The sequence below is a fragment of the Microcebus murinus genome, chromosome 4, assembly GCF_040939455.1.
Source record: "Microcebus murinus isolate Inina chromosome 4, M.murinus_Inina_mat1.0, whole genome shotgun sequence".
NCBI classification, from domain to species: domain Eukaryota; kingdom Metazoa; phylum Chordata; class Mammalia; order Primates; family Cheirogaleidae; genus Microcebus; species Microcebus murinus.
The window spans coordinates 15,775,366-15,801,210 of NC_134107.1; the positions used below are offsets into that span (position 1 = coordinate 15,775,366).

The 25,845-nt window shown below is 41.6% G+C and overlaps 2 protein-coding genes across 2 annotated transcripts; both read right to left on the reverse strand.

The window, feature by feature from the left end:
• Positions 1-10,408: 10,408 nt before the first annotated feature.
• LOC105868735 (olfactory receptor 4D9) lies at positions 10,409-11,344 on the reverse strand. Its single transcript, XM_012759829.2, has one exon. It carries the CDS (start codon positions 11,342-11,344, stop codon positions 10,409-10,411), a length of 936 nt encoding a protein of 311 aa, XP_012615283.2.
• Positions 11,345-19,541: 8,197 nt separating this feature from the next.
• Positions 19,542-20,477, reverse strand: LOC105868732 (olfactory receptor 4D11). Its single transcript, XM_012759827.2, has one exon. It carries the CDS (start codon positions 20,475-20,477, stop codon positions 19,542-19,544), a length of 936 nt encoding a protein of 311 aa, XP_012615281.2.
• Positions 20,478-25,845: the final 5,368 nt, after the last annotated feature.

Consider the following 25,845-nt stretch of genomic DNA (forward strand, 5'->3'; position numbering starts at 1 on the left):
GGTACTGTAGTGTTAGGAAATGCAGAGTGTGTGTGTGTGTGTGTGTGTGTGTGAGAGAGTGTGTGTGTGTGTGTGTTCTGGGATAGTCTTAAAGAAAAAAGTGTGTATATATTTTAAATTTAAATATATGCTATATGTATTTTCTCATAGTAAATATTGTGTATGTAAACACACATGTATATACCCAGTATACACACACACACACACACACACACACACATATGGAACTAAACAGTCTCTTGTGAATTTTTAGTTCATTATTTACCTCTAGGAAGTAAAGCCTAAATGTTAGAATAAGCTCAGCAAGAAGTACAAGGAAGGGAAAATTAATTTTTATGAGAATCATGGCTTTTTAAAAGTAAAAATGATTTACAAGGAAGAAAATATCTACTAGTGTTGTTAGATAAAGGGACATAATGGATATGGCAGAATGTGATTCTGTACTTTTTGGTTCAAAGGGAAGTTTGAATTGTTCTTGAAGTTTTTGTTACATGCATGGGTAATTAGATACAAAATTCAAAGATGAAGTTAGAAGTGCAGGGGACTATTTTAATTCTAGGCAGGAGTCAACAACCATTCAAAAGAAGCAAATGCAGAATTTTTCCATAAGATCTTCCAATTTTACTAAAGCACTGATAATCAGTGTCCAGGATCAGATGTAAGCAAATGTTCATTTTGTTGGTAGTGTTTGCCTTGCCTCATCTAGGCCTCCATGCTGAAGTGCTCTATCCTCTGGAATTGGGTCCTTTACTTTGGATAACTGCTGGGGTGTTTCACAGGTCACCTAGTCCTGGACCATGTGGAATTAATCCCTTGAGAGGTACTACTGAGAATGGACTTAGGGGTCCCCTTCCCCAAACCCTGGCATCACTATCACCATGTATGTCCAGATTGCTAAGACCTTCTGTAGCTGTATCTAATTTCTGAAATTGCTGCATGGTATCTAGCATGTCCTCCATGAACTGCGTCTAATTTGTGAAATATTACAAGAGCAGGAATTTCAGGTAAGCAATAAGGAAATGTAAAGGAAAAACAAAAATCTCAGGAACCCCCAAAATTCATTATGCCAAAAAGGAGAACTGAGACTGACAACTGAGTCACACAAGCTCTGGCATCCTCTCCCCAGTGAGGTACAGGGGGCCTGCTGCCCAAGAGGAAGCCAACACACACAGACAGCAGAGTTTACCATAGAGAAAGAATTTTTAATTCCACATAGCACTAAGCAGGGAGATGGGAGAAATTTCTCAAATCCATGTCTCTGAGAATTTTGGAGACAGGGTTTCTAAACACACTTTGGCATAGGCGATAGAATCTGCTAATTGGCTGGGTTCTGGGTGGAACCATAGGGTTGTAGAAATTGTCTTCTTTGCTGACCAGGCTCTTGGGTAGGGGTCGCAAGACCAGCTGAGTCAGGTCCTCTGTACAGGCCACTGGTCTGGGTGGGTCAGCTGTTCCACTGGAATTCGGGACAGGGAAGATATCTCAGAAACTACCCCTGGGTTTTAAAAGGGTGAGGTTATCTATGGATAAAGCTAAGAATCTTTATGACCACCAGCTGTGTGGCTCCAGAGTGGCAATTATAGAGACGTAGACAGGAGGACAGTGGCTAATGATTGTCATTATTTTTAGCTAGGCCCTTACCACAGCTCTCCCTTATACCTCTTTATCAATTTGTAAAGGCAGTCTCACAGATCATGGCGTTCAGGAACAGGGATGATGACAGTGAAGGCGATAGAGACAGCTCTGTCCATGGGGAGGGCAGTGAAGGGCCGGGCATAGACGTAGATGCAGGGCACAAAATGCAGGGTCACCACAGTGATGTGGGAGGTGCAGGTGGAGATGGCTTTCCTTCTGCCCTCCCCACTGTGAGACCACAGCATTGTCAAGATGACCCTGTAGGACACAAGCAGGAAGACAATCCACAGTGTAGAGATCAAGCCATTATTGGAAATCATTAAGAACTCAAGAACAGGCCGGGCGCGGTGGCTCACCCCTGTAATCTCAGCACTCTGGGAGGCCGAGGCGGGCGGATTGCTCGAGGCCAGGAGTTCAAAACCAGCCTGAGCAAGAGCGAGACCTGTCTCTACTATAAATAGAAAGGAAGTAATTGGCCAACTAAAAATATACATAGAAAAAATTAGTCAGGCATGGTGGTGCATGCCTGTAGTCCCAGCTACTCGGGAGGCTGAGGCAGGAGGATTGCTTGAGCCCAGGAGTTTGAGGTTGCTGTGAGTTGGGCTGATGCCACAGCACTCACTCTAGCCTGGGCAACAAAGCAAGACTGTCTCAAAAAAAAAAAAAAAAAAAAAAAGAACTCAAGAACAAAGGTGCCTGTGCAGGTGAGTTTCAGGACCTGGGGGACATCATGGTAGAAGTCGTCACCAATGTTAGGTCCACAGAAGGGGAGCGGGAGCAACAGGGAATCTGCACGATGGCGTGGACAAACCCCCCACCCAGGGGGCTGTGATGAGGGCCACGCATTGCCCCCTACTCATCATGGTCACGTAGCACTGGGGCTTGGAGATTGCCACCTAGCGGTCAAACACCATGATGGAGAGAGAAAAAATGTCTGCCCCACCTACCGAGGAGATGGAAGAACATCTGAGTGACACAGCCATTGAAGGAGAGGGTCTCTCTCCAGGAGGGAAGGTCTAGGACCTTTGGGGCAGTGATGGAGGAGAAGCAGATGTCCCAGACAGAGAGATCGCAGAGCAGGAAGTACATGGGGGTGTGAAGGCGGGACTCGCAGGTCGCAGTGACCTTGTTGAGGAGGTTTCCCAACGCACTTGCTGTGTATACAAAAAATAACAAAAGAAATAAGACCAAGCTCAGCTCTCAGGACTGGGTCAGTCCTTGAAAAAAAAAATTATTTTATCCTGGTGTAATTTTCCTGCTCCATTGGGTCATGTTTCTTCATGTTCTTCAACCACCTAGGGAAAAAATACTTTTGTCATAGAACGTTTATCATAAAAGCAAAAGCAATGTGAGTTATGTTTTAGGGTCGTTTCTCTTTTGGGCCGGGATGTCTACACTTCAGTGAGCTCTCTCCAGGGGATGGTGTTTCTTGAGCTCTCTCAGAGCACACCAAAGAGTGGGCTTCCCATGGTGTAATTGATTGAGGCACATATATTAGTATGTTGTGTCATAAAATTTTTATTAAAAATGTCTTAGTCACAAAATTTTATATGTTCTATATCCCTCTTGAAAACTCACTAAATTCTCTGAGAATTAAAAAAGACTTGTTTAATTTACCTAACCTCATTTCAGCAGCGACCACTCTCCCACTTGCCCCCGGATAAGCAGCATTAACATTTCACAGACCTAGTCTTCCATACAACATTATTTGGGAAATGCTGACAAAAATGCACTCTGTTATGCTTTTCTTTGCTAAGAAATATACTAAGTCTTTGCAATAATTGCAACTATTATCGAATCTAGCATTGAAAAAGCAGATACGTTCTATACAATGGGATATCACTCTGCAATAAAAAAAAAATGGGTAATCAAGCCATGAAAAGACAGGTGAAGCCTGAATGCATGCTGCTAAGTGCAAGAAGCCAATCTGAAAAGATATTATACATACTATATGATTGCAACTTAATGACATTCTGGAAAAGGCAAAACTATAGAGATAGTAAAGAGATGAGTGGTTGCCAGGGTGCTGGGGTAGGGAGGTGGGTAGGAATGAAAAAGGGAACACTTGGGATTTATAGGGCAGTGGAACTATTCTGTATGATATTATTAAATATAATCGTGGATACATGACTATGCCTTTGTCAAAACCTGTAGGAATGCACAACGCAATGGGTGAGCCTGCATGGAAACTATGAATTTTAGTTAATAATAATGTATCAAGGACGGGTGCGGTGGCTCACACCTGTAATCCTAGCACTCTGGAAGGCCGAGGCGGGTGGATTGCTCAAGGTCAAGAGTTTGAAACCAGCCTGAGCAAGAGCAGGACCCTGTCTCTACTATAAATAGAAAGAAATTAATTGGCCAAATAATATATATAGAAAAAATTAGCCGGGCATGATGGCACATGCCTGTAGTCCCAGCTCTTTGGGAGGCTGAGGCAGCAGGATTGTTTGAGCCCAGGAGTTTGAGGTTGCTGTGAGCTAGGCTGACGCCACGGCACTCACTCTAGCCTGGGCAACAAAGCGAGACTCTGTCTCAAAAAAAAAAAAAAATTATGTATCAATATCGGCTGGGCTTGGTGGCTTAGGCCTATAATCCTAGCACTCTGGGAGGCCAAGGCAGGAGGATCGCTCAAGGTCAGGAGTTCAAAAGCAGCCTGAGCAAGAGCGAGACCCTGTGTCTACTAAAGAAAATAGAAAGAAATTAATTGGCCAACTAAAAATATAGAAAAAATTAGCTGGGCATGGTGGCGCATGCCTGTAGTCCCAGCTACTTGGGAGGCTGAGGCAGGAGGATCGCTTGAGCCCAGGAGCTTGAGGTTGCTTTGAGCTAGGCTGACACCAGGGCACTCTAGCTCGGGCAACAGAGTGAGACTCTGTCTCAAAAAACCCAAAACAAACAAAAAATAATGTATCGATATTGGTTCATCAATTGTTAACTAATGGAAGATATTAGTAATGGGGGAGCTGGTACTGGTGGGGAGAGGGAGTATATGGGAACTCTCTGTACTTTGTGTTTAATTTTTCTGTGAACCTAAAACTGCTCTAAGAAATAAAATCTATCGATTTTTTCAAAAGCAGATATGTCACAGGATAAATAGAGCATAATGTAAAGAAACACTTTTTAAAACTTTAGTTATCAAACTTCATTTCTTATAAATCCTGCTTCAACTCTTTCCCCCCTTCTTCCCACTCTGTTTTAAACAGAACGTTTAAAATATTTAAAACAAAACATTTAAAATTTGGGGTGTTGACAGGTATCTGGATATTGTGCTTTTGTCAACCGCTTAAAATGAAATTGTCCTTTGCTCACGCCTGTAATCCTAGCTCTTGGGAGGCCGAGGCGGGCGGATTGCTCAAGGTCAGGAGTTCAAAACCAGCCTGAGCAAGAGCGAGACCCCGTCTCTACTATAAAATAGAAAGAAATTAATTGGCCAACTGATATATATATAAAAAAATTAGCCGGGCATGGTGGCGCATGCCTGTAGTCCCAGCTACTTGGGAGGCTGAGGCAGAAGGATCACTCAAGCCCAGGAGTTTGAGGTTGCTGTGAGCTAGGCTGACGCCACGGCACTCACTCTAGCCTGGACAACAAAGCGAGACTCTGTCTCAAAAAAAAAAAAAAAAAAAAAAAAAAAAAAAAAAAAAAAAGAAATTGTCCTTTGCAATTTTTTTAAATTACCTTTTTTTTTTTCTTAGATAGAGTTCTTGCTCTGCTGCCTAGGCTAGAGTGCTGTGGCGTCAGCCTAGCTCACAGCAACCTCAAACTCCTGGGCTCAAGCAATCCTCCTGCCTCAGCCTCCTGAGTAGCTGGGATTACAGGCATGTGCCACCATGCTCGGCTAATTTTTTCTATATATTTTTAGTTGGCCAATTGATTTCTTTCTATTTTTAGTAGAGACGGGGGTCTCGTTCTTGCTCAGGCTGGTCTCGAACTCCTAAGCTTGAACGATCCACCCGCCTCAGCCTCCCAGAGTGCTAGGATTATAGGCGTGAGCCACCTCGCCCAGCCCAGTTTTTAGCTTTAATGTACATCAACCTACACCTATCAGGAACATCGTTAACATTCAAAACACTTCTAAATAATCTTCAATAATATTTTAATATTGGTCATAAATAGACACACCTGCACCGATAGGTAAGCACACACCAGAAAGCCCTAACTTAACATAACAACCTCATTTAATAAGCCCCCAACCTTTAATCCCTACCCAAGAAGCAGAGCTGACCATTTGATTCCATTCACTGACCTTAAGAGTCATTAATCATCAAGGACTATTCCCCTTTAAGGCAGACATGCATCTGAGGGCTGGTTGTTCAGTATCTTCTCTCCTGCAGGCTCCAAGAATCGCCTCTGCATGGCTCTGCCACACTGCCGCACAGTGCCCCCGCCAGGAGTAACAGTCCCTCAGCCTCAGACCCAGTAGAAAAATCACCAAAGGGAGTATTTTCGGATGCGATTATTGAAGCTGAGGGCCAGACTTTCCCATGGGGATGAAACTCCACTGGGAGTTATTAAGAAGTCAAACATGCATTGAAAGGTGTGTGCAATTGCACACGTTTTTGGTTTTGAAATTCTTCTAAGGTAGGGGAGGAGATGAATTCTTGCAGACTTAGTGCTTACAGCGCAAATATCTGCCTGAAAGAGCTCATGGGGGCAAATAGAGTTTGTCTCCTTAAGAAATAGGAGCTTAGGGAACAAATAGCACTCTGAGTATGGTGTGTTTCATCCCGTTCATTTTTTTCTCCCCAGGCAATGGTTTGCTTGTTGTCCTATTAATGTACATAATCAGAAGCATCATAAAGACTGGGAAACACACTTTGTCCTTGTTTTCCACCAAACTTTTCATATGAAGAGGGAATATATGCAGACAAAGAATATTTTGGTACCATTCATTCACCAAATATTTAATTGTTAAGTATTTATTGGGCACCTATCATATTCCATGCCTGATGGTTCCAGACATTCTAAAAACAAAGAATTCCATTTTTTCCCTCAAAAGTCTCTTGTTCTCAGCTCACCCACCAGTGTAATTTTTGAAACCTTGTCTCTCACCATAGAGCTACGGGGAATCTCACTTGGATGTATTGCATAGCCTCAACTTAAAATGTCTAAAATTGATCTGATAATTATCATTAAGAACTAAACACTCCCCTTTCTGTAGCTGGCACTGTCATTCTCCTTATTAGAAGGAATCAGTATCTCTGAATTACCTCTGACATTTCCCCGTACCCTCCTATCTTTTTGTAACCCTTTCTGAAAAAATTACTTTGACATTTCTTTTATACTTTACCATGATCTTTTCATAATTTACTTCTAGAACTTGTCAGTCCCTGCTGTGGTATTTATATACACTCATGTAATCCCCTCCACTTGTGTATGGACTGGACCTAGTGACTTGCTTCTAATGAATAGGGTACAGCAAAAGTGGTGGGATGTCACTTCCAAGATTAGACTATAGAAGACTGTGACTGCTACCTTCCTGAGACACTCTCTTTTGCCCTCTTGCTTGCTTGCTCTGATAAAATATGCTGCTGTGTTAGAGAGACCCAGATGGCAGGGAACTGAGGACAGCCCAGCCTATAGCCATTAATGAACGGAAGCCCCCCAGTCCAGCAGCTCATGATTCTGGTCAAGAATCATATGTGTAAGCTTAGAAATGGATCCTTCTCCAGATGAACTTTGGGATGAGACTGCTGCTCTGAGCCGACACCTTGATGGTAGCCTTGTGGGAGACTTGGATGTAGATGTCTCAGCTAAGCCACATCAGATTCATGATCCACAGAAACTATGACATGAAAAATATGTGTTGCTTTAAGCCACTAACTTTTGGGGTAATATTCAGCAATAGGTTACTAATATAGTCCTGAACTAATAGTCTGTTTTATTGAATAATAACTATGCTGACAAAATTTGCTTTTAGACTTGAAAGACAAGCAATACAACAACAACAACAATAACAGCAAAACTCTATAGATCCCCCCAGGGTAGTGCTTTGTGACTAGAATTTCATGGATGCTTAAATATAGTTCCTGTGGTGCTGACTATACTAGCATCTTAGAAATTAAGCAGAAGCAACCTGAATTTTCTTTGAATTTCTCAAAGAAGTAAGAAGTCCAGAAATGCAGGATCATTCCTAAACCAGCCAGTTTGTGTATATAGATGCATTTATTTGCTTATGAAAAATATCGTACAAATTTAAAATCAACATTTCTCGTAGAAAAAAACATCGAGGATGGTAGGAATAAGTATATATGATCTGTGTAGATTAAGCCAGAAGCAGTTTATTTAATATTATAGTTTTCTAAGATGTCTCTACCTGAAGAAAAATATGGATTAATCTAATTATTTGATGTTATGTTAAAAGAGAAGTAAATTTAATGATATTCTCCTGATCAACTGCTTTTCCCACTGTGTTTGATCAGGCTGTTCGGCATGTGGACACAATCCAATGCAGCTGCAAGAGCAGCATTTTCTGGGTCACTGTCATTTGTGGGGTCCTGCATTTGGGAACATGAACTGTGATTGAGCAGATTGTTGGTCACTTAAAATTGTGCCCAGTCACAAAGTTTTGCTTGAGGTAAAGCCAACAGAGAAGGTAGGAAAAAGGCATTATTGGAAAAAGTCTGGAAGTGTAGGAACCATGATACCAGACCAAAGATGGAGCCAGGCAGTAAATGGTGATTCAATATCTGCAGATGGATCTGGTTAAAGATAAACTTATGTCTTTGTTAGAATTTTAATGCCTAGGGAAGTGTGTCTAACCTTGGAAAACAATTCAGAACTTTTTTTTTTTTTTTTTTTTTTGAGACAGAGTCTCACTCTGTGGCCTGGGCTAGAGTGCCGTGGTGTCACCTTCCCGCACAGCAACCTCAAACTCCTGGGTTCAAGCGATCCTCCTGCCTCAGCCTCCCGAGTAGCTGGGACTACAGGCACGCGCCACCATGCCCGGTTAATTTTTTCTATATATTTTTAGTTGGCCAATTAATTTCTTTCTATTTTTTTAGTAGAGACGGGGTCTCGCTCTTGCTCAGGCTGGTTTTGAACTCCTGGCCTTGAGTGATCCTCCCGCATCGGCCTACCAGAGTGCTAGGATTACAGATGTGAGCCACCGCGCCCAGCCCAGAACATTTTTGAGTGGTGGGAATAGAACAGAACACAAGAAAGTTCAATGAACAAAGAAGAAAAACACTAATTTCTAAAGGAGCTTCTGAATTCATAAAACTTTTGTTTATGACAAGCCTATGGAAAGTATGGAAGAAAGCCAGGGATGCCTTCTTTGAGGACTGTCTTCTTGGCTGGTCTTCTCTGGGCATTCTACTCCAGTGTTCCATCTCTGGAACCTGAGACCTGCCCTTCTAGTCTACTGTCACCGTAATCTCCACATTTACCTTGATCGCTTTCCCCTTCCTTTAAACTAAATTATCTTCCCCATAAAGCCTTCATTTCAGCTTGCTTCTTTGTGTGTTCCAAGGGTCTGGTAGTCTTTCTAGCAAACATTATTATATATTAAGAGGCTCCTTTCAGAGACAACGTCTTCATCCTTGTCATCTAATCCAACTGTGATTTCTCAGCAGTGTGAGTCAAGCATGTGGAAGAGATCACAAGAGTTTACCATTTCTCATCTTCTCTTCTTTCTGCAAACAGAGCTTGATCACATTCTGCAGCCTCCCTTCCAGTTAGGTGAGGCTACGTGATTAAGGGACGGTCAATGAATGTGGTCAGAAGTGGTCCACACTGCCTCCAGGACTGGCTGATATAGACACACCTCTCTCCCTATAATTCTTTTTTTTTTTTTTTTTTTTTTTGAGGCAGAGTCTCACTCTGTTGCCCGGGCTAGAGTGCTGTGGCATCAGCCTGGTTCACAGCAACCTCAAACTCCTGGGCTCAAGCGATCCTCCTGCCTCAGCCTCCCGAGTAGCTAGGACTACAAGCATGCGCCACCATGCTTGGTTAATTAATTTTCTGTCTACCTGTAATCCTAGCACTCTGGGAGGCCGAGGTGGGAGGGAGGATCACTCAAGGTCAGGAGTTCGAAACCAGCCTGAGCAAGAGCAGGACCCCATCCCTACTATAAATAGAAAGAAATTAATTGGCTAACTAATATATATAGAAAAAATTAGCCGGGCATGGTGGCACATGCCTGTAGTCCCAGCTACTTGGGAGGCTGAGGCAGTAGGATCGCTTGAGCCCAGGAGTTTGAGGTTGCTGTGACCTAGGCTGATGGCATGGCACTCACTCTAGCCTCGGCAACAAAGTGAGACTCTGTCTCAAAAAAAAAAAATTAATTTTCTGTCTATTTTCAGTAGAGATGGGGTCTCGCTCTTGCTCAGGCTGGTTTCAAACTCCTGACCTTGAGTGATCCTCCCACCTCGGCCTCCCAGAGTGCTAGGATTACAAGCATGAGCCACCGTGCCTGGCTTATATCTTTATTTAAACATTTTGGTCCATGCCTCTAGGGTGGTGACTGTATTTAATCCTTTTGCTGCAATCTGAATCCTAGCACTGTCAGAATATATACAGGATATATTCTGTAAATATTTGCGGAATGAATAGTTGAAAGTGAGCCGTGGAAGACATGAATGGGTCTCACCTTAAAGCAGTATCACCTCCATGGTCCTCAGCACATATCACAGGACCGGCCTCTTTCAGGACTCCATGGTAGGCATAGATACCCCTATGTTTTGGGCACTAAGGTGATCTCTTCCTATTTTGATAAAATGAAATTTAACGTCTATCTTTACATTTTACTACCATCTTTTCCTCATTAAATTTAAATCTTTTCTGAATACCCTAGTTGTTTCTTTAGCTTCCTCATAGCTGACTTCATTTCCTGATTCCTCAGGGTGTAGATCAAGGGATTCAGCAGAGGGGAGATGACAGTGAAGGTGACAGAGATGGCAGTATCTGTCGGGAGTGCAGTGAAGGGCCGGGCATAGACGTAGATGCAGGGCACGAAATGCAGGGTCACCACAGTGATGTGGGAGGTGCATGTGGAGATGGCTTTCCTCCTGCCCTCCCCACTGTGAGACCTCAGCATCGTCAAGATGACTGTGTAGGATATGAGGAGAAAGACGAATATAAACCAACTGAGTAATCCGTTATTGGAAATCATTAGAAGCTCCAGGGTGAAGGTGTCCGTGCAGGCAAGTTTGAGGACCTGGGGGACATCACAGTAGAAAGTGTCAAGAACGTTGGGTCCACAGAAGGGGAGCGGGAGCAACAGGGAAATCTGCACGATGGAGTGGACAAAGCCCCCCACCCAGGAGGCCACTATGAGGCCAGTGCATCGCCCCCTACTCATGATGGTCACGTAGTGCAGGGGCTTGGCGATGGCCACGTAGCGGTCAAACGCCATGATGGAGAGAGAAAAAACATCTGCTCCCCCCAGAAGGTGGAAGAAGAACATCTGAGTGACACAGCCATTGAAGGAGATGCCCTTTTTCTCTGAGAGAAGATCAATCAGGACCTTAGGAGCTGTGATGGAGGAGAAGCAGATGTCCAAGACGGAGAGATTGCGGAGCAGGAAGTACATGGGGGTGTGGAGTTGAGAGTCACAGGTAACTGTGACCATGATGAGGAGGTTTCCTACCAGAGTTGTCATGTACACCAAAAACAGGAAGAGAAATATGACCCAGCTCAGCTCTCGGGACTGAGTAATTCCCAGAAAGATAAATTCTTTCACTCTGGTATAATTTCCCTGATCCATTGAATCACAGATCCACAGATCCTTTTTCCAAGTACATTGCGGGAAGCAATAAGAGTGGAGTTAAGGAATGTGTTGTCTTTATGCTTAAGGTTTGGTTTAGACTTAGGAGGAAGTTCTTTGCTCTGCATGCACCGTGCCTGCAATTCAGTATGCTGCTGTTAGGTGAAAGATTATCCAGGTTTTTGATTCAGCCATCCCGGCAGATAGGCTGAAACAGAGGTTACAGCTCTGTGAACCTAATTCAATTGTACTCTTACTATAAAATCTGACACTTGAAATAAAAAATAATAAGCATAAATTCTGTCTTAAGAATTTCTGTTCATAGAAGTCGTCATGACGAAAATTCAAAGGTAACCTGCAAATGGAAGAAGATATTAACAATACGTTTCTCTGAGAAAAGACTCATGTCCAGAATACATAAAGAACTTCTACAAATCAGTAAAAAACCCTAGATGATCCAACCAAAAGATGGCAAAAGATAGGAACCAATACTTAATAAAAGAAGTATTTAGCTTTATTAGTTATCAGGGAAATGCAAATTAAAATTACAGTAATAAACCATGATATACATACCAGAATGGCTAAACTGAAAAAGATGAAAAATAGCAAGTGGTGGTGAAGATGTGGAACAATTGCAACGCTGCTGGTGGGTGTGTAAAATTATAATAACTACTTTGCTGTTTGATTATTTCTGCTAAAACTATCTCTCTCTATATATAAGATATCTATATATCTACATATGATATATCTATATTGTATACAGATATATATTTCTTAAGGATCTTTATCTATACCTATATATCTCCTAAGGATATCTATTTCTACTCCTGGGAAATATGTACATATGTCCACCAAAAGACATGTCCCTAGAATATTCATAGCATCATTATTTGCAATTTTCTCAAACTAGAAATGACACAAAAATTTATCAACAGCAGAATAGACAAATAAATTGTGTTCAACTCACACAATGCTATACAGCAATGAGAATGATTTACATAATATGTAACAATATAAGTGAATCTCACAAACATAATACTGTGCTAAATAATTCAGGTACCACAGAGTACACACGCTCTTATTTTATTCATATATATAAAATTGAATGGAGCCTGAGAAAGACTTCTGGGGTGTCGATAATGTTCTGTTTCTTAATTTGGGTGCTTGTTACAAAGGTATATTCTGCTCGTGTAAAAATTCATTGAGCTGTACACTTACATGCATTTTTCCGAGTGTAAGCATATTATATACTTTGGTAAAAAGTTATAAATAATAAACATATAGTAATTCCTTTATAACATTTTAACTTCATGTCTAAAGAATAAATTTCATTTAAAGCAAACTTTAATGAATCATTCACTTTCATAACAGTTACTTTTATAGTTATGTAGCTATATTCTTCACCAGCTGCAATCTGAGAGTAACCTTTTTATTTTCCACTCACTTACGGACTTTAGGTCTCCCCAAACTCATGGTATATAGGTGACCCTGTTGTCCACATATAGTTCTTTCTCTGATTCTCATTTTAATTTTTCTATTTTTCCCCTCATTTTGCTTTTCTAATCTTGAGGGGAAAAGTCTTTAAAAGGCCACACTCTCCTTTCACTCACACAGAAAAATAAGATAAGAGCCCCCTTTCCCACTTCACTGGGATTAGTTCAGATTCATCTCAATCTCCGCCTTGTTGGGATTTATGTCAACAGCAACAATAAATGTTCAGAATAATGATTGCAGATTTTGGGGCTCCAGAATCCCAGAAGCAGGAACTCCCCACACTGTACTTACCATGGCTGGAAAATAGAGGAATCACCCAAAAAGGGATGTTCAGATAACCTGTAACGCAGAGACAAATTCGAATTAATGACAGCAGCCCACTCTAGGATCTTTCTGTCGGGTGTTGAAATGATAAGCTGACGGTTTTCAAATCTTCTGCTTGGGAAAGCTCTGTGACAAGCCTGAGGGCTTCCTGCATCACTCGTCCTCTCCTCCTCTCTCCTCTTCCTTTCTCCTGTTCTTTATTTTTTTTTCCATTTTCTCTCCTTCTTTTTTGTTTCCTTCTCCTAGATACGATTTCCGTGACACTGAGAGGGGCTTTTTGGAGGAAAGGTGACTTAAATATAGGTTCTTTCCTTAAGCAGTTTACCGTTAAGGCTGGAAGAGTGATGCAGCTTGAGGAATAGGCAGAGAAGAAGGTGATGCTGGGAACAATCATGACAATTTTATGAAAAATCCATCCCATTTGGGAGTACAATGTTTGCAAACGCCATGCTATCCAGGAGAGCTGCTGAGCAATACTATGTCCCACGCATTGTGGACACGCGTGTGTGGATCATCTGGAACATTTATGAAGTTTGTGTTTTACCACTTCCTAGCTGGCAGGTTACTCAATAATAGTACTGAACTCATGAGAAATATTTGTGAGGTACACAGGGCATGGCTCAGAGTCAGTTCTCAACATCTACTGTAATAATTTATCTTCAACATGATAATAATAATGCCTTCCTCATGCACAGGGTGCTTGTAAGTAGTAGGTGAAATTTTATGCCTGTTTCTTAGAAACTAAAGGCAGTTTAGGAATCTGATTTTACCAGCTGCTACCCCGTCCCACCAGCCCCAGGAAAGTGCTTCTTTCTCTACACACAGGGTAGGTCCTTCTGCGGGGACTTGTCTCTGTGTGGCTCATCTTGCTATAGATCTTGTGGTTCAAAGAAAGCTCTCTTCCCAACACTTTAGGGTAAGTGGAACATGCTATCACCTCTTCTCTGGGGAGAGTTTTCTTTTTTGCTTAGGGACTTGAGCTAAGGCTTATGTTCAGAAAAATCAGAGTATTTGTGTATACATCTGTGTAATATACACAAATTAAATTTAATTTTATATGCAGTTATAAATATAGGTATTTACATCATAAACCTTTATAGAAAGAAACCATAATCCTCAATACGAAATCCACTCATCTGAATATCAGGTCCCAGGGGTTCCATGCAATTTTCAAGGTCTCAGCATTATATTGTAGAGCTGTGGGCCGAATAATGAAGCTGTGCTTTGCTAATATTTTTGGTTGCTTTGAGAGAACATTTATGGAGTGATTCTTATGTATTTTACCAACTGATTCACTTTATCTCTTTCAGAACCTGTGATATCCATGTGAAATAGGTATTATTATCCTGATTTTACAGATGAGGCAACTGAGGCACAGAAAGATTAAATAACTTGCTCAAGGGTCTCGCAGCTTGTAACACCTTGTCTCAGACCAAGATTTGTGTTATTTCAAAGATTCATTTTCTTAACTACTACTACTTTCTCCTGGCATTGATCAGTCCTTCCCAGGAAATGCTGCAAAGCAAAGAGTTCAGAAAAATCCTTTGCAAATAAAATGAAAATAGTATGTGGTGTAAGATGGGGTCGTTAGATGTCTGTATACAGCAAACGAGAGGTATGGCTAGGAGTGATTGAGCATGACAGCATGTCAGAAGTGTATGAAAAAAAGCAGAGTTTGGAAAAATCAGATTTTGCAGTCTTTAGCAGCACCTTCACAAAAAACCTGCATCAAACACAGAGTCTCCAATGGCAAGGTGTAGAAGTAAGTTCTGAGTAACATTACCTGAAATATGAACTCCCCTTGAAAATAATGGACCTGGTGGCTTCCTGTGGAAGGTGTCTTTTTACAGAGTGGGAAGGATACTTTGAAAGCGTAGGACTGTGATATACATGTAATGGAATTCAATTTGTATCCCCTAAAACTACTAAATTAAAAAAAAAAGTGTAGGATGGCGCACATTGCATTGAAATGCCACACAATTGAGGGGTGGGAGCAGGGAAATGAACAAAGAAATACAATTTCATGTGTCTTTGCAACATCAGAATAAGGATCATGAGGATTTCTTAGAAATCACCCCCAAGAAGTCCGTCCTTTAGAAACAAGCTTATCAAACATGTTGGACACAGCCTGCAAACAAAAGCTTCTTCCATAGCCCAGCATCCCACTGAGCAGATGCTGCCTCCTTCTCTACATCAACCCAGCTTTCTAGGATGCCCCTCATGTGATGGTTTTCTCTTTCCCAATTTTGAAAATCCCTTACTCTTGAGTGAATCCCTGTAAGTTTTAGAAGCATTATTCATATCCACTGGCACATGAGGGCACAGACAAGCTGGTCATTAAAACACCTTACTCAAAGCCTCCAAACTTCCATTCCCAGCCAAGAAGCAAAGCGGGACAGATCGCACATGCGGAATTTAGGAATCACCGCCCTAAAGTGCTATTTTTCCAAGGCTGTCACCCTCTCGAGTGCCAGGGATGTCAGCACCTTCTCAGCCACCCTCAATGCACTTTGAATCTCAACACCCTGCCAAGTAAAATGCAGCCACGTCCCTTGGAGCCAACTGACCTTCTTCCTATGTTTTGCAAGCCACATTTTCCCTATTCGTAAGGAACCAGCACTTTCCTTTGCTTCATGAAGAGTTTTCGCTTCTATAGGAATATTCTACACATTTGCAGAATTTCTGAAAATTCAACATGAACAGCTGTTTGGTTTCAGGAGTTCACACACACTAGCACTAACTGCTGGTTTAATCTCCAAGTGGAGATTGATCCACTTATGATGCACCAACTGCATCTTAGAAGAAGTAGGTACCTGGGAATTTCTATGTTTAATGTCAAGCCTACCTCAAGGCTAGTGATTTTGTTATCTTCTTTCTTCAGATGGGAAAAGACAACCTCAGGGAATCACATTGGTCTGATTCTTCTATTCTGCCTTACAGTGCCATGGCCACCTGTACAGTGCCGTGGCCACATGTAGTCCCTCGATGCAGGAATTAGCAAAGGGAATATTGTTAGGTAGGAATGTGGAAGCTGGGTGGCCAATGCGATAAAGTTCCTGTGGGAGTCATTAAAATGTCACCAAACATATTCTCTCTCTCTCTCTCTCTCTCTCTCTCTCTCTCTTTCCTCTCTGTCCCATCTCACACATACATGCAGAGGCACCAGTGCACATCATTCAGGACATATCCTTTCCTTGCAAGGAAGCACATGAGACAGTGCATTTCCCCCTTTGGCTCAGGAAGAGAGTGTTGTGTTAAACCACACTTATGACCAAAGTTGCTTTGCCTGCAATTGGCTAGGAAATGAAACTTAAATAAAGGGTGGCAATGGAAAAATCAAAGCTCTGTGGCTGCTGTCAGAGCAGCTCTCAGAAAGTGGATTGTGTTGACTTATATGTGCAATTTCTGTTTAAAGCAACATGTACATTGCCCTTATGTGATTATTTTAATCTACATCTCTGAGATCCATAACTCACTCAGAATCTAGGGACAGCTCTTGATATTCATCAACTTAATGGCTTCATGATTCTTTTATGTTATTTTTTTCATGGGTACTCAGAGATGTTAATCATTAAAACATATGATTCAAGGGGTACATATATGAAAGGATAGTTTGAAATCCATGTGTGTGCCCAGAGTCAGTTGACTTTTCTATGGTTCTTAGCAGCAGAGCTTAAAAAGTGATCAAAAGGTACATCATTTCATAAGGTGTACATACATTAAAACATCACATTGTATGGCACACTGTAAATAAATGCATTTTTTATTTGTCAATTATACCTCAATAAAGCTGGTAAAAAAACTGATTTAAATTGGAAGAATGCAGCCCAACTCATGATTTTAAGTCACCCAGATACATGTTTGTGTGATCAGATGCAATTGGGTTTCCCTTCTTAAGTTACTGAACCAGGTAATGTTGTGTGTTTAGACATGGTTTGAGGCAGCCATCAGGGACAACAGTGTGGCAGGGCTTCCCTGGTTCTTGCCCCTTTGGGATTATGCTTCTGAGATACAATGATTCAGACCCCATAGATCTTTGGTGCCATCTGATTCTGATACAGAAATAAAAACCTGATTTGAGTAAGTTACAAGAGGCTGGAAGGAAAGGAAAGGGCACACTTACATGAAATGGGCTATTAAATGGTTTCTGGTATATATTTTTTATAGGCAATTTCATAAAGAAAAGCCCAGGGACTCTTGAGACCAGAACTACTTGGGGAAAGGTAGCAGGACCCTATGAATAATGACTTGACAAGTGTGAATCATTCTTAGAATTTGTCTTGCTTGGGGAGGTCAGTTAGTATTGTAAAAGGCTAGAAGTGGTTGATCAGGTGACAGGAAATGGCAAGCATTTGCACCTGTTAGTTAATGAATGTTTGTGGGGCCAGGCCAGATCCAAAGAGGGACATAAATGAAGTTTGTCTTCAATGCTCACTATCCTTTGGCTAATTCTCCTTGGGCTCTCTGTTCTATCCAATGGGACCTGTCTTCTTGGTGTGATCTCTTATAGCTACTCTCAAAGCTATCTTCTTTTGATATGAAACTCTCCTGTGCTATATCTCTCATCAGTTTCAGGGTGACTCTTTAAGCTTTATAAATAACAAGCAAGCCTATTGTCATGTTCTAATGACAGAAAGCCAGATATTTTAGGATGGTAGACATTTTGAATTCAATGTACATTTCCATGTTTTCTATTTCATCAGTTTTTCCCTAGTAACTAGGAGTATGAGCCATAAAGGGAAGAGAGTAACAGGCGATGGGGAACAGAACGTGTGGTAGGCAGAGCCATAAAGGTGATATTCATAATGGCGTTCGTCTTTCACAGAACATTTGTTATCTGCCAGGTATCATATGTTTCACATACACCATCTCATTTTGACCTCCACAATAGGTCCATGGCATGGATATTATAATAAGTACCTTTGTATAGGTGAATATGGCCTTTAGAGGGATGAAATAACTTGCTCAAGCTATGGGTGGCAGAGATAGGATTTGGATGCAGGTCTGTATGACAGAAATTGGAGCTTTTATCCACCATGCTTAATGGCTTTCCCAGGCAATAACACTAGCATGCACTGTCTTTACACGAACACCAGAAGTTTGAAAAATAGGCTGGTTAGAGATTTATTTTCTTTAACATTTCCTCTCTTTCCCTCTCCAGAGGGAAGAAATAAGAATTTTTGATGGTGAAGCCAAGCCAAGCAGATTTTTTTTTTTTTTTTTTTTGAGACAGAGTCTCACTCTGTTGCCCAGGCTAGAGTGAGTGCTGTGGCGTCATCCTTGCTCACAGCAACCTCAAACTCCTGGGCTCAGGCGATCCTCCTGCCTCAGCCTCCTGAATAGCTGGGACTACAGGCATGTGCCACCATGCCCGGCTAATTTTTTCTATATATATTAGAAAAATTAATTAATTTCTTTCTATTGATTAATTTCTTTCTATTGATAGTAGAGATGGGGGTCTCGCTCTTGCTCAGGCTGGTCGAACTCCTGACCTTGAGCTATCCGCCCGCCTCGGCCTCCCAGAGTGCTAGGATTACAGGCGTGAGCCAGCGCGCCCGGCCCAAGCAGATATTGACTCTCGTAAAGCTACAACTGGAAAATCAGTCCTTGGGTTGTAGGAACGAGTGTCCCGTGTGTGGGGTTCCTAAGGCTCTGCCTTTGTCTTAACTCATCATGAGAATGTGAATCGGGCATGGGTAGTTCTGCATTAAGGTAAATAGCTTTAGGCCACTATGAGAAATCTTCCCAAGCTTCTTCATACCTGATTGGAATCCAGGAAGACAACTATTATGTGCCTAAGGGGTTCTCAGTAGCTCACAAGGCCACAGGGAGTTTAACTAAGCAGGTGAATTTCTCAATCTGTGATAGGCCATACCTATCCATATAGGTGTACTCCAGAGGCACAGATCATGAGATCCTTCTAGAGCAGGACTACAGTTTGGTACAGACAGGTTCAACAATGTAAGTTACATTCACGTGGTAGAGAAACAAGGGTGGAAGACCTGAAGATGCCTCTGTACTTAACTTGATATAAGACCTTGAACTAATCACTTAACCTCTCTGGACTTAAATATTTCCTTATCTTCTGAAAAAAGAGTTAGACTTCAGTAGCCTATCTGCCTGACTTATAGTTATCTTGATGGACATATTGTGACCTTGGTCTTTGAGTGGAAAAATACCAGTCAGCTCAATCCTACTTCACGAGTTACTTCAGGCTGAACAGAAGCTTGGGTTATCAGTTACTACTAACTAAACAGGAAAATAAATTGTTACATAGTATGTGTAGTTGGTTTACTGACAATGTATTTGAGTATATAAATATAATTCTATGGAAAAATTAAAATATGTTCTTGGTGATAAAGAGTTGGGGATTCTTTTCCTACTTCTTGTCAGAAGGCACGAGTCTTCTCTTCAGTCTCTGCATGGCTGACTTCATCTCCTGGTTTCTCAGAGTGTAGATCAAGGGGTTCAGCAGAGGGGAGATGACAGTGAAGGTGACAGAGATGCTCTTATCGGTGGGGAGTGCAGTGAAGGGCCGGGCATAGACGTAGATGCAGGGCACGAAGTGCAGGGTCACCACAGTGATGTGGGAGGTGCAGGTGGAGATGGCTTTCCTCCTGCCCTCCCCACTGTGAGACCTCAGCATCCTCAAGATGACCATGTAGGACACAAGCAGGAAGATAAACCACAGTGTGGTGACCAGCCCATTGTTGGAAATCATCAGGAGCTCAAGAGTAAAAGTGTCCGTGCAGGCGAGTTTGAGGACCTGGGGGACATCACAGTAGAAAGTGTCAAGAACATTGGGTCCACAGAAGGGGAGCGGCAGTAACAGGGAAATCTGCACGATGGAGTGGACAAAGCCCCCCACCCAGGAGGCCACAATGAGGGCTGTGCATCTTCCCCTACTCATGATGGTCACATAGCGCAGGGGCTTGGCGATGGCCACGTAGCGGTCAAACGCCATGATGGAGAGAGAAAAAATGTCTGCCCCACCGAGGAGGTGGAAGAAAAATATCTGTGTCATGCAGCTGATATAAGATATGGTCTTTTTCTGTGACAGAAGGTCCACCAAGACCTTCGGAGCAGTGATAGAGGAGAAGCAGATGTCAAGGATGGCTAGATTGCGGAGCAGGAAGTACATGGGGGTGTGAAGGCGAGATTCACAGGTCACAGTGACCATGATGAGGAGGTTTCCCAGCAGAGTTGTCATGTACACAAAACATAAAAAAAGAAATAGGACCAAGCTCAGGTCTTGGGACTGAGTAAGTCCCAAAAATATAAATTCTTTTACTCTGGTGCCATTTCGTAACTCCATTGAATCATACTCCTTCTTCTTTGTACATCTTGGAAAAAAAAATAAATAGTGTTATTTCAGAAAGTGTTTACTCTCCCTTAACGGATTCAGGTTTACAGATTCAGGTATTAGGTCTGAAAATTTGTGAGGTATGATCATCACATGAGGTTATTGCTAACGCATCCAAAATGACATCTTATTACACAAGCATGCATTTATTCGTTTTTCTGTAAATTACAAATATTTTAGAAGATGTGTAACAATAATGTTCTAAGTATATAGGTTCTAAGTATTCAAGATAAACAGAAGTGGATGTTAAATATTCAGAAAGGGACTTTTGTGGCATAAGAAATACAAAAGTGGAGTTAGTTTCATGTGTGCATAAGGCCATTCTTATTTTGTGTGACTAAACACTTCGAGTTCCACAGGGTTGCAGTTTTCCCCCCAGACTGAATGCTCCATTTAAGTTGTTCTAAGAACCCCTATCAGCAAAACGGTCCCCTCTGTATTGAACTCTACAGAAGCACCTCCCTCTTCCTTTTAAAATCACAAATTTAGTTCTGTGAAAAAGTAGAAAACTTTAAAGTCATAAAATTCTTCTCTGTTGCTTTATTCTTCTGTAAGGGAACCTCTTTGTTTCTACCGTACTTTAATCTACTTTAGGTACCAAAATCCCTGGCTGGTGAACAGCTCCTCAGTTATGGAAATAAAAGTATTACTCAGAGCTTCTCTTCTGTTCATTGTTTAAATTTATTTCTTAAAAATTAATTGTTATCGAGTTATCATTGACATACATTAGACTGCACATATTTAATGTGTGTATTTGATAAGTTTTAACATAAATATATACCTATAACAGCATCACTACAGTTAAGACAATGAACATATCTATCACCCAAAAAGTGTCCTTGTGACTCTTTGTAATCCGTTCCCTCTACTCTTCTCTCTTTAGACAACCACTGATCTGTTTTCTGTCATTATACATTAGTTTGTGTTTTCTAGAATTTTCTATCAATAAAATCCTACTATATGTATTTTTTTCCCCCTCTGGCTTCTTGAAAGTCATAAAATCCCTCCATGGTTTTGTGTGTACTGCTATTTTGTTCCTTTTTATTGTATGGATATGCCACCGTTTGTTTATCCATGCACTCGGTGAACATTTGGGTTGTTTCTAGGTTTTGACTATTACAAACAGAGCTGCTATGAATGTTCATGTTCAGGTCTTTGCGTAGTTGTATGTTTTCATTTCTCTTGCTTAGGCAGCTAGATGTGGAATGACTATAACTCTTTGTATTCAATAAGAAGAGAACAAACAATACAATTTAAAAAAGGACAAATGATTTGAATAGATGCTTCAATCAGAAGGTAGAGGGATAGGAAATGAGCACATGAAAAGATGCTCAACATCATTTATCACTGGAGAAATGTAAATTAGAAAACTATATATTAGAACCACTAAAATAAAAAGGACTGATATATCAAGAGAGGTTGAAGATATGGAGAAACTGGAACCCTAGTGGGAATGTAAAACCATACAACCACTTTAGAAAATAGTTTGGAGGTTTCTTAAAATCTTATGCATATACTTACCCTATAATCATGTTACTTTTGAATTCCTTCCTTTTCAGTTTCTTCTTTTTTGTGAATCCTTGAAAAGGAAATGACCTTACTTTCATTCTCTCCCATTTACCTCCCTTTTCTTCCCATAATCAGAAACAAAAGATGGGCAAAATTTCCTTTCCTCTCGGTTTTTGGGTGTGTTTTCCAGTTCAAATGAAGATATTTCTTATCATGTAGTTCACTTTCCCTTCGAGTTTTCTTTCCTCTGTGCAATTTTGTTCAGAATCTATTTAATATGGAAAACTAAAAAACAAGCTACCATAGAAATTTCTTAGCTTAGAGTTAGATGCCTGCTGGTCTCTGGCACCACACAGCGTGTGTGAGTCCCAGCTGAGCACTTACTGGCTACGCTACCACAAGCAAGTTACTGCACCCCTTGGCCTCAGTCTCTGCACTGGTAATTTGGGGACAATAACACTGCCTTTATACAACTTTTTTGAGGATTAAATGAATTAATCTATATAAAGCATAGATTTATATACAGTAATTACCTAATCTATAACAAGCGTGTTTATATATGTGCTACCTTAAGGAACAACTTCATAACTCTCATTTTTCTCTCTAGGTTTAAATGTAAGGTAACAACAACCTCTGTCAATTTCAGTTTATGGAGATCTATCTAGAGGAAAGAAGCCTGAGAAAATCTCTTCTCTGTACAATTCAAGAGGTCCCAGAAAACAAAAACTCTTAATAACTCTCAGAGACACACAACTGCTTCAATCTACTGACAATCTTTTAGAGGAGATGTATGTTTCCCACATGTGTATCCTCAAACAACTTCATCAGAACATCCTGTTTTCAGAGAAATAGGAGGTATTTTTCTCCCCGTGGCCCAGAGAGTAGTGGCAGCATATGATAGCAAGAAGACCAACTGGCTTGGTTTGGTTTCTAATCTGACATCTTCTTTGCAGACCAGAGAGGTTCAGTGCAGTGAGTCGAGAGCCATCTGGGCTCAAGTCCTGGCTTTGCCACTGTGTGATTTGGGCAAGTGTGTGACCTCATGGAGACTCTACTTCTTCATCTGTTGAATGGGAATGATATTATAATAATACTCACCTCACAGGGGAGTCATGAGGACTGGGTGAATTAACGTATGTAAAGTTCTCAGCACACAGGTTGGTTACCTGTTATGATTAGAACTATGCTGGGCAACCCTAACAGTGGAGGCTGGTCAGTAAAAGGCATGCACTGAACTAAATAGTGGCTAAGCTCTTGATCCTGAAGCTTACAGAAAGAGGAAGTGATCACCAGAAGACACCAACTCAGAGCAGTTACTAGAGGTGTTGAGGAAACCACCTTAGTTATAAGAGTCTTCCATGGACCCCATGTAAACAGCACACTAGGGTCACAGAAGGGTAGAAGATAGTTCCGCAGACCCCAGGCCAGGCCTGTTTGTCAGAAAGGAATAGGCCCTGTAGTCACAAACTGCCTTTGGTAATTAAAGCACAGCATCCTCAGCTTCTGCTCCATCCTTCTGCTATTTTTAATCCATCTGATTATTTAGCAAATATTGATGGAGCATAGGAAGAGTTCTAGGTTATGCGAGAGGAAGGAATAGGATCCAAACACAGTGGAAAAGGACTGAAATACAATAGTTATATGGGAGTGGACGGAGGGAACCACCTAGGGCCGGATGAAAATGGAGTGTGAGAAAAGGATGATTTCTCATGAAAAGGCTTGAAGAAGCTGCATGGAGGAGGTGGCATTTATGTTTGGGGCACATGAGGGCAGGGAGAAAGGCCACTCTGTCTTTACAGGACCCTTTGCATATATGAAAATTGCTTATGAATGGGAAGTTTGGCTGGAAAGAAAGGGTGAAAACATGAAGGCATGGAAAGACATAGGAAAGAACATCATTGCTATCGTAGGGGCTCAGAAAAGGGTACACCCAAGTGAAGACCTCAGAAGAAGCCTCAGAAGCAAGAGTTTCTCTCTGACCTTCTCCTCCACTCCTGTCCCTGGCCCCTCAGTCTCCCTGAGTCTAGCCACAGAAACTAGAATCTCTCTTCTCCAAGGTGTGTCATTGTGGGGCGCGGTGTCAACGCCATTTACAAGTTGGCGCCTGTTTCCGGCTTTGCCTAGAGCAGCAAACAAGTTCAGCGCACGTGCAATTGTCGGTTGCCCTGTGGCGCGAGCATGCAAACGAAGGGTCCTGCTATGGACTAATGCTTTGGTGGCTCGACAGCTGAGCGGCCTATCCCAGCTTAGGGGTTGTGCTTCTAGGGTATATAGCAGCCTGCGCGCTGCCGGGCTGGGTCTTCCGCATCATGTAAGTCTAAAGGGAACCCCATTAAAGCACTGTCAGAAGAACTCCAGTTGCCGCGTCTTCCTTGCTGGCGAGGCGGGCGCGACATGTCATAGAAACCAGAACCCCATTTCCCCAAAGCCAGCCGCAAAACCTAAAAAATATTATTCTAACCTTCCCCCACCTTTCTAAGAGCTGCCCATAAAAGAGTTCTCTGACCTACCTCGTTTGATTGTAGTTCATAAGATCCCCCATTCCAGAGAGTGTCCTGCCCCACACCCAGGAGGAAGGAATATTACACAGAGAGGCCAAGAAGAATCTACACAGACAGGCCTTGCTGGGTTCGCCCCCAGTCCATTAGCCTTAGACTGTACCCTTTTTGTCCAATCATATTTCTGTAAAAGTGGCTGTCTATACTTTGTTGACCCTAAGCATAAAAATGGTTAGTTTTCCTTTTTTCTTTGGGTCTTCATTCTGAAGGCTCCTATGTCACATAAAACTATCACAAATAAGTTTTTATGCCTTTTCTCCTATTAATCTGCCTTTTGTCAGTTGATTTTCAGTGAACCTTCAGAGGGTGAAGGCCCCTGTCTATACACTTTTTACTTTTTGGTAAATCTAAAGAAGGGTATGTAGGTGTTTATTAGACTAGTCTCTCAACTTTTCGGAGAGTTTGAAATAGTTCATTTTTCTCTCTAGGTTTAAATGTCAGGTAACAACAACCTCTGTCAATTTCAGTTTATGGAGATCTATCTAGAGGAAAGAAGCCTGAGAAAATCTCTTCTCTGTACAACTCAAGAGGTCCCAGAAAACAAAAGCTACCTCGTCTTCAATTCTAAACTGACCTCATCTCTATGTCTCTCATTGCACAATGTCCTTTTTGTTAATATTTCTGACCTGTGCTGTCTGTTACTGAAGGTTCTTCCTGGAATGCAGCATTTTGTGTTCACATTGTGTTACTTGTAGTCAACATGCACTTGTGAATCCTGATGATCACACCTAGATCTCAGTTTTGTTCATTCTCATCTTCTCACTCTGTGTGTAGACACTCAAACACTCCAGGCACACAGACTCATGTACAGTTTTATTTCTTACCTAAAGTCTCCAATCTTCTTTCCGGAGCTTCAACGCCTTAAATAATGTTCACATGAACCTTGAGAATCCTTCTGCTTCAGAAAATTCTGTTAAGCACCCTTCTGAAGGCCAGTGATTTCTGCGGCTTCTCTTGTATCTTGATGTGGAAAGGACTTGGGGAAAAGTATTTTTTTGGCTCTTCCAGGCTGAGTCACAGCGTCCCACCACATTTATCAATTCTTTAATCCCAGAACCAGCGTGAGAATTGTCAGAGGGATTATAGTTGGATGTGCCTGTAGAAAAATTCTGCTGATGGTGAGGTTGTTTCAGTGGGAGTAATTAAGAAGTCACTCAGGCGCACACGCTTAGGAGTACACATTGGTTTAGGGTCTAAAATTTTCTAGAGGCAACAGAAAGAATGAATCCCCTCATCCTCTGGCTTCAGTAGGA